General features: G+C 23.9%; 1 protein-coding gene across 1 annotated transcript; it reads right to left on the reverse strand.

Moving 5' to 3' along the window:
• Positions 1–1,851: 1,851 nt before the first annotated feature.
• LOC113556847 (carboxypeptidase E-like) lies at positions 1,852–9,016 on the reverse strand. Its single transcript, XM_026962029.1, has 10 exons — positions 8,832–9,016; positions 8,449–8,693; positions 8,181–8,377; positions 7,952–8,107; positions 7,286–7,452; positions 7,056–7,192; positions 4,427–4,566; positions 2,563–2,689; positions 2,286–2,434; positions 1,852–2,154 (listed from the first exon to the last, which is right to left on the reverse strand). The coding sequence occupies exons 1-10, from the start codon at positions 8,858–8,860 to the stop codon at positions 2,068–2,070; spliced, it is 1,434 nt and encodes a 477-aa protein (XP_026817830.1). The 5' UTR covers positions 8,861–9,016; the 3' UTR covers positions 1,852–2,067.
• Positions 9,017–10,513: the final 1,497 nt, after the last annotated feature.

Raw genomic sequence — 10,513 nt, forward strand, 5'->3', positions numbered from 1 at the left:
CAGTAATACACTCACTTATATTACCTACCTAAATTAAAAACAAGGATATTTCTAAAACAATTTTATAAATTGTTTGCTAAATAATGCCATAGTCTTCAAATGTTTATTTATTTAATGAATAGTTCTATGTTTTTTAATGACGTTACCTAATAAAGTGAGTTTGTTAAAAACTTTTTCGTAAGTGTATTAAATATAAAATGTGTTTTAATATTTATACTTTTTATAAAATTTTATTTTTTATAATTTATTGTAATCATTAATATTTATGTTATATGCTATTATTAGTATTATTATACCATTTACATACTAACCATTTAATTTAATGTATTATTACGAAGCTAAACTAGTGGTGTTTACTATATTCATAATATAACAATTATTTTAAACTCTGAAAACTCCTGATTAATTTAGTCAATTTAAGCTCAGGGGTTCTCAATAAATGAATTAATAACTAGTACTATAATCAAATGCTCTTTTTCCATTATGAAACTACCATGGTAGTTTAGTTTTATAAATGAATACCTATACCTATAGTTATATAACAGAGGTGGCGAACCTTTTTGGGGTCAAGTGTCAAATTTTTCCAATCAAAGTTTTGCAAATTTTTAATGTGCCCAAAGGAAATTAAATTTTCCAAGGATAAAAATGAAGTTACTGATAATTTATTATATATTATTTTTTTAAGTAAGCATACCTTTTTTTGTAATTATAATTTTTTAAATGTATGTATTTTGTTTTTTTGAATTTCTTATAACAGTTATAATCAAAACTTTATTATAAATAGCATAATTTTTAATAATTTCAATTTTTCACGTACCATTAAATTTTGATCAACGTGCCACCTTTGGTACGCGTTCCGTAGGTTCGCCACCCCTGCTATATATTATCATAGATCTATTAACAAATGAAAAAAAAGATTTGTATAATTACTTTAAAAATGTCCATTATATAGCATTGAAAATTGTATATTATAAAAGTGTTTGTAAATGGCTCATATTAGTGGCCATTACCTATATCATATACATCATTATTTTGAATCATAATATAATAATATATATATTTTTTAATATATTATACATGCTAATTATATTCTAAATTCGCTGTGTAACACAATAATGAACTATCCTAAATATTTATTATATGTTTAAATCAATATATAGATATTGTGTATATTATATAAATACTTAATGTATGTATATAATATTATATATTTACAAATTTAACAGTATATATAACTTCAAACTTGTATAATAAATTAATTAATAAAATTAAAAATTCAGTAAAATATTAATGAAGAATTAAAATATGGGTTGTGGTGTCTACCATTCTTATCAATTTAAGGATTGATTTAATTGATATCCAGTGAAGTCGGTATAATATAAGTAGGTAGATATTATCACTTAGTCAGGTTGTTAAAGAACCCTAAACCTTAATTTAAACAGTAGCTGATGTAACCAATATTTACAATTTTTCTAAACAGATTGTTTCAATAAACCAATGAATCACCATTCAACATATAGTATGCTGTGTTTATTGTATTTATATATAATATACCTATTACATTGCCATGTAGTTTTAGTCTGAGCACTGCTCACTAGCAACAACATGTAATGTGTATACTATTCCATTTAATTAAAATTTTCATTATTTCTATTTAAACCGAGTTAATTAGATGAATAATAAATAATTATTATGCACCAAAATCTAAGATTAGATAAGAATAATATATTATATATATATTTAAACTTATCTTAATTTGATCTATTTATATTTGCATGAAATTTTTTCACGAACATTTTACATTTAAACAACATAAATAAAATTCAACGGTTGAAGAAAAAATTCCCGTAATTATAGTTATACAATATAATTGCAATTTAATTAAATTTAATGGTTCTACATTATGCATCTTTACTTCTAGTTCTATAGACAAATATAATAAAGTTGTACTAGTGTTGACATATTTTAGTTTTTGCTGCAGTGTTTTTTATCGATGAATTGTATTATATTTTGTATAATGCCAAATTAAATGTATAGGCACTAATGTTGAAATAATATTAATTGAAACTAAGACATCTGTAATTTATCAGCAGTAATTGGATTAGAATAAGCCAATCGCTTTCTTTTTTTGCTATAATTACTGGGTAAAATTATCTGAAAACAAAAATTATAATTACACCATTTTAGTATCTAATTAAAACAATTAACTGGAGTAAATATTAAGATTCGATATAATTTATTCAAAGATATAGTTTTATACAAAAACAAGCGTTTTCGAAACTTACCGGCTGCAACGTAAAGTTCAATATTTTTGCTTCGTTATGGTGTTTGTTTTCGACAGTAACCAATTTAGTTGAAGATAAATATCCATCCATGGAAGCTGTGACGTGATAATCACCATTGGTGAGCAGTCTGTAATAGTCTCCGTCTTGAACTAGAATTTTTCAAAAAACATCGAGTACAATTTTGTTAAACATCACAAAAATGTCATTATTCAATATCAAATTATCAGACTATCATAATTATACTCTATATACAAATTACGAGTATTTATAAATTTACCGGAAGTTACATCGTGTAAGATTGGTGATAGTATGCCATTAGTAACGTTTACCACTTTGATAAATGCATTTACTATTGGTTTTAACGTGACCGCATCTTTAATTATCCCTTTGATTCCTATGTGTGACTAAAACATTTTAAACAACACAATTTTCAATAAATATAAAAAAAAATAAAATATATAAAAACTTTTTAAACTAAAAAAATATTCTAATATATTTTTGTTATCAAGAACTTATTTGAAAATCTGGTATCTAACTTAATATTATTTTATGTTAATCATTATTAATAATATCATGATTACAATTATATTTTAAAAATATATCAATAAATATATACTTAAATTATAAAAGTATAACTATTGTACCTATAACAGGCACGTACACAGGGGGGTGTTTTGCTGGGTGTTCAAACACCTCCCGAAATATTTGGTTTTTTTTATGGTTATTTACTTATTTAATTTTAATGTTAATTTTATTATATCAATGTTTATATTAAAAAAAGTATTTTAAGTACACCTAACTTATCAGTTATCGATTTTCAAAAACACCCCCAAAACTTTTTTCTGCATACGTCCCTGATCTATAAGATATAGGTATGTGTTACATGTATACTTACATATCATATATTATATATCGTTATTCAAAATATATTGCATTCGTAAACTAATAAGAAATGAAGATTTGCTACAATTTTAACTAGACAAACTTTATCATTATTCTAACGTATATTCAAAATAGGGTCATATAGGTAATTGAGGTATTGTATTATCTTAGCGAGAAATCCATACATTAAATTTGAAATAACATATACATTTATACATATGTAAGCGATTCACCAACCATATTTACGATTTACCCCTAATTTTTCCTTTGATAATTAATTTATTCAAATTCTGATTTTTGGATCTCTTTTAGTATACATAGTAACAATATTTTTAAATGTTTAGATTATTTTTACCATTATGAAAGATTATCATCAACTTCTTTTTTTTTACTCTAAATTGTTAATAAAATTACCTTTTTATAAAACTTGATGTAGGTATATTTGAATCGAAATTTGTCTAATTATATACTAAATGTTAGATCCAATACTACGTATGTTTAACTATTTAGTATTTTTTTTTTAAATAATTAAGGACTATTTTATCCTTATAACCTTGAATTGTATATATATTTTATTAAATTAGAAACTTAAATTTTTCGAAAAAGAACCAACTTTTTATAATATAATTTATAATGTTGATAGATGATTTTCTTGAAAATTTCGATGTACCCAAATTTTTTTTAAATAACGTTACTTTTATACTTAATAGGTTTGAAAGATATGGAGGCTATTATATGATTTTAAATTTATAGTAATTAAAATAAATCTATCATCATTTTATTTTTTATAAAAATTGTCTGAATAAAATAAATGCTGAATTAAATATTTTATAATTTTGTAAAATTATTTTTTAAAGACTATATTATTCTTGGTAAATAGGTTTTAGTTATTCAGAAATTACTTGTTTGAATTTAATTGATTTAGGTTTATCATAATATAGAAGAAGTTTGTACCACCCAACGAACCTTAAACGATGTAAAAAATCTAAGTACTTATTTGAAAATATGCTTATAAGTATACTTAAAAATTATAAAATTAGAATTTAGATAAATCCATGTTTAAGGAAAAATGGGATTGAACTATGCTTGGTGAGTCATCTTGTATTTATGTATATTACGATGAGGACGTACATACTACATAAGAAAATATTTCACTAAGTGCTTGTGTGTAGGGAGGGGGAGAAATTGTAAACCGTTTATTCTACTGAATATTTTCCTTAGATTATTTGTATATAAGTATTATTATTTTATTAATGTACCTGCCAAATCAAGTTGATAAGTGCATTTTTGTTTCTGTTCCATTCTTTTTCTAGTTCGCTTTCTTTTGTATATTTGTCACACCCCAACTCTAAGGTAATTTCAAAATCATTGGAAGACAAGTAATTAAAGTCTTGCATTCCTAAAATAAAATTTTAAATATGATTATTTATGATTCAAGCTATCCTAGTTTGCACAAATTCATAAAAATTAATTTTTTTTTTGCACACAAATATTATATACACAAATATTTTCATTAAGAATGACTGTGGTAAACTTTAGTAAAGCTCCGTTAGTTGTTCTTGCAATTTATTCTAAATTTGGTTTTTTAGCCAAAAGAGATGAATTAAAGTTTAAATTGAGTAAAATATATGATACAAAAATAGAATAATATAGAGAAGTATAATCTATCCAGTGAAACCTATTCAATTTGCAAATATATATTATCTTATAGTTTCTTCTGGTAGCAAATATATGGCAAACCAAAAAAAATATATAGGCAAGCCATTTAACATTTATCTATTATTTTAAAATTATTATTTTTATTATACTCTCTTAATAATGAAGAATGACTATAATTGTACTTTATATTAGACGAAACCGAGATAGGGTTAAATGAAATGTATTACATTATTGATTCGAAAAAAACTGATTATTTGAACAACTATACGTCAATCTCAATATATCAATGAAAATAGACATATTTATTTACCATTTACGTATAAACACCTGATGTAACAAACATTTCTGAAAAAAACCATTTACAGTTGAATTTTTATAAATAAAATTTTTATTTTGTATTTAACAGTATTTGAAAAAGCTTAAGCGATTAAAGTACGTATAGTATAAACATCAACAATTCGTAAGAATGTTATTTTATGTTTTTATTTAACATTTTAAGTCTTAACAGTCATAATTCTTATATAGGTACTTATTACTACTTAACATGAGATTATGATAAAAATAATACTGGTATATAATGTTATACAGTGATTTATTTTTAAAAACTTCATTCTATGTCAAAAAGTATTTGGAAATGTATTTTTCATAGTTTAAATTTTAAACAAAATAAAATATATGAAAAAAAATTTTATATTCTAAACATCGCGGATGAATGCATTAATTTTACATTAATCTATGTTTTTATTATTTATTTTTATATCTACCTATTATCCAGGTATATGTATCTTTTTTTGAATAATACTTCAATTTTCAACAAAGGCTTATTAACACACAAATAAATTATAGACTATAATGCTTATACTTCATACAACATACAATATTTCTATATTGTATGTGTGTTATTTATTTTTTTTTGTTTCGTTTTCTAAATAAATTCACAATAAAATATTTTTGACATGGAAAGAACTGAACTAGTGAATGTAAAAAAAAAATAAATTAACTTAACTTATTTCTTAAAATTAAAAATAAATTCATTAATTTCACGTTAATTAAAAAATAAATTTAGTAAGTTAATAGTTAAGTTAATAAAAATCCAAATGTAACTAGTTAAGTTAATAAGTTAAAATTAACTTTTAACTTATTAACTCGTTAATGCCCAGCCTTGTATATATTATACAGAATAGGTACCTGAACTAAATGATTATACGCTATATATAAAGATATTCATAAATTTAATAATATAAATAAAAGTTTTAAAAACTATTTATAGTTTTGAAACTAATAAGTGTTACAATAAAATGTTAAATTATTAACCTCTCTGTTATACTGAGTGATGCACCAAGCATACTCACACCCTTATTCTTTTCAAATAATAAATATCGGCTATTGAAATTTTTTTTTTTGTGAAAATTTTATATATACTTAGACCGTACTTTCAAACTCTTGAAATTATCTGTTTTACTTAGAGTGTCTTCTGGAGATATAACTTTATATTGCTTAAATAAAAATATTTCTTTTCTACTGTAAATTATATTTTGTGAAATTTTTTTTAAAATATTGAAATATTAAACGTAGTTTTTGAAGTATTTATAGCTTAGTCTACTAAAGATAATAGGTTCATGATAACTGGTTTGAAAGTATGTGGGAGGGGCTATGATTTTTGAAAATTTTAGTAATTAATATTATATTAATTTATCAATATTCAACATTTACAAAAATGACGGAAGTATAATAAATATATTAAATCAAATATATGGTACCTATCTATTTTCCATTTTTTAAAACTATTTTTAGTATAAGTACTATTATTATCTTATAAACATTTTAATAACTGAAACACAATTTGTTTGAATCCTAAATAAGATCCATAAAAATTATCCACTTCATTTGCATTAAAAAGGGGGGTTCTCATTTAAAAAATGGAAGTTTGTATCGTCGGACTTCCCTTTAGTAGTACAAAAAATTCTAAATAATTTCAAAATTTCAAAAATCAGAATTAAATTAATTAATAACGAAAATTAGAGGGACATGCTTGTTAAATCACACATACATATATAATATTATATATACTCAAACTAAAAATACTTGTGCGTAGGTATAAATATATTAGTTTTCATTGAAATTGTTTTCAAATTTTCAATTTTTAATTTATTGTATTTATTTGAATTTATTAAAATATTTAATACTACGATTATTAACATATAAACGACTATTTATTACAAATCTTACCTCCTCTAACACTATACCATTTAGCACCATTAGTGATACCACCTTCTTTTCCAAAATTTGTATCACCCCCTCTACACGGCATTCTATTTGGATTGGCCATATCTGCATGATAATTTGCATAGGATAAAGCTAACCATCTAAATATGATATGTAAAATTCTTATTAATGTTAACTTACAATAGTTAATATTAGTTTTACATTTATCAATAATATTTGTGACAAAACATTACTTAAAAGTATTGTCGTCGGGACTTGTAGCATATTCGCCCTGCACATTGCCGTATCTACTGGCATCGTATGGATAATTGGCAACTAAATCGCCTCCATGAAGATTAGCCGAAGCCACGAATGGTATAGACATAATCATTTGCATTACAGCCTTGGTCTCTGGTTGCACCTATATGCGGGTCCAAGTATACAAATATATTATAATGATTAAACCATAACAGCTGACACCTTAAAAATATTTTAATGTTCTACTTTTTACGTTTATTAATTATTACACTGCCTTAACTAAAAAAGAACTAGATAATTAATTTTTGAACAAACAACTAATTATTGCACATTGATATTTGTACTATAATGAAAATAGGTAGGTATACAAAACAAATAATTTAATTATCGTCAATAAAAAATGTTTACATGTAATTAATACAGATACCCATAAAAAAAAATAAATTAAATTTATTCTGTTCTTTTTCATTAAATACTCGTAAATAAAATGTCTTATGATTAAAGGAAATAAAACAAAGTATTAGAAATGTATTATAAATATATTTTAATATATTTTATTTTAATTTATTTTATTATAACTATTTATAATAAAAAATAGATTTTTTTTAACGAACGTAAATAAAAAAAAACTGAAATAAAATATTTAAAAATGTAGCAATTACCGGTTGTGACAAATGATCCACCATTTGCATCAAATGATTGTTAATATCTTTGTAATATGCTTCATTGTCAAATACAATTCTGTCTAAATCTGGGAAATTTCTATTTAAATCCACACCTTCGGTGTTGTCTCTGCCTATTAAATAGTTACTGCCTCCCTAAGTGTATGATACATTAAATTTATTTACATCATTATTATATAATTTAACTAATAAACAAATCATATTATACATCATCTGTTGATCTTTGCCAACCATCAGGATTCATTGACGGCATTAGATGAATCCTAGTTTTGGTAATTAATTTTACAATTTCCTCGTTTCCGGCTTTATATTCTTCACAAAAATAATCCGCTAATTTCAATAAAAGCTCCCTTCCAAGTACTTCATTACCGTGCATGTTAGCTATATATTTGAATTCTGGATCCACTAAAAATGAACATTAACGTGTGATATTGAATATATTATATATATAATAGTACAATTAATAAAAAATGTACTTGGTTTATGCTCAGTTGGGTGAACTGAAAATACGAGAACTAAAAGTGGACGGCCTTCTACTGAATCTTCCGATAGCCTGTACAGACTAGTGATGTTTGGGCATTTGTCACGCACTTGCAAAACGGCATCGTACATTTCTTCATTATTGTGGTGTTTGAACTGAAATTCTTTTCGTTCAGACGAATTTACATTGATCGCAAAAGCGGCTAACCACAATAAAGCCCACACCGGCGTTGCAGGTGACCTGCATAATATTAAATAAATATAGCTACAATAATATTATTGTTCATTTTAAGTAATAACTTAAGTCTGCGAAAAAGGTGAACGCCACATAATAATACAATATGCAATATACAATATTATAACTATAATTTATTCTTACCCAAACATTTGGATTCGTTTATTGATCATTGTGGTTGTCAATAAGACATTGCAATATTTAATTTCTTTGGCGTGCTTATTGAATTATTATGATTTTATTTAACTTTTTTCTGGAATGGCGTGTAACTTCGGATAACTTATAGAATAGTAGTATAACGTCCAGCTGGCTATAACAGAATGGCAATGCAAGCTCTCGGTCTGAGCATGCTCAAAACGTGTATAAAGCAAGTCCGTCCCACCCACTAGTGCTTCTATAATAATATATATTGATTTCACACGGAGCGTACATTATTACGTCAAGACCTGTGGTCACAATTTTTTTTTTTTTTGTTAAAGCATAACAGTTCATAATTAACATAGTTTAAAATTTTTGCCTCGTTTACATATATAATTCAAATGTGTTTAAAAAATATCATAAAAGCTTAATCAGCTTTCTTTCAATTTTCATAATATAATGGCCATTAATTGTCCATCTTCTTTCTTAATACTTTTTAATTAATGAAATATTTAAATGTATACGGTTATTGTTTTAGCGAAATGTTACAGCAGATAACTCTGAATTTTAGTAATTTTAGATGTATATAATATAGTAATACGATATATAATATACCCACACGTCCTACATCTAAAATCGCTATTTAGAATTTAAGTGATATATATACTTAATTATTTTAAACTTACCATAGTATAATGTATATATTTAAATACTTACATTCCAAATACCTATATATAATATATACACAATATAGATTCATATCGTATTCAATATTAGTTATTGTTAGACAGAAATTATTACAAATACAGTATTTATTCAAAATAAAAAAATAACACTTCAAATGTTTCTCTATTAGCAGTTTATAGTACTATAATTGAATTACTGATTTTTAATTCAGCATTTATTGGAACATAAACATATCAATAAACTTAAATTAATGTGTGTACATTTACAATGAACATTATAGTAAAACATCAACAGTTATTTGATATTATGAAATATTTGTTTGGACTTGGTGACGTATAATATTTAGGTAAACTAATGTCGTTACAACTAAACCGACGTTTAGCGAGTAGCTTTGAATAATATAATTTATATATAATATATAACGACTATATTTACAAACTATTACAATTCAATTAGTACTATTCCGAGGTTATAAAAACAAGAAATACAAAGATTAATTTTCTATTTCTTTTTATAAAACCATTGTAATCATTACTAATTATAATTATACAAAACTAATAAAAGTATTATAAACATCTATATATATATATAGACATATAAACATATAGTACATAAATGTTTTTACATTGCCCATTTTTTAATTGATTTTTAAAATAAATTATTAATAAATAAAGGTTGTTACCTACCTTTGTACTAGCTACATAGAATGTATAGTTCTTGTTGAGATACTTATTCCTATAATACAAGTTAAATATTTTTTTTTTGTGTTTAAGGTATATATTTATGAGAAAACTGCAGCGAATTACCAATGATATAGGTAGAAATGTATACTTTTTAATTACTAATTAGTATTTATATTTTATGTTTCGGTGTTATCTTATTATATTATAATTTGTAGGTTTGTGATACGATACACTACACATTATATTTATAAAATTATAGTACCTCCGTGAATTGACAATAACCTTGAAATTGTGTTTATCATATTGTCTATGGTCTCG

Source organism: Rhopalosiphum maidis, chromosome 4 (genome assembly GCF_003676215.2).
Source record: "Rhopalosiphum maidis isolate BTI-1 chromosome 4, ASM367621v3, whole genome shotgun sequence".
In the NCBI taxonomy this organism is placed as follows: domain Eukaryota; kingdom Metazoa; phylum Arthropoda; class Insecta; order Hemiptera; family Aphididae; genus Rhopalosiphum; species Rhopalosiphum maidis.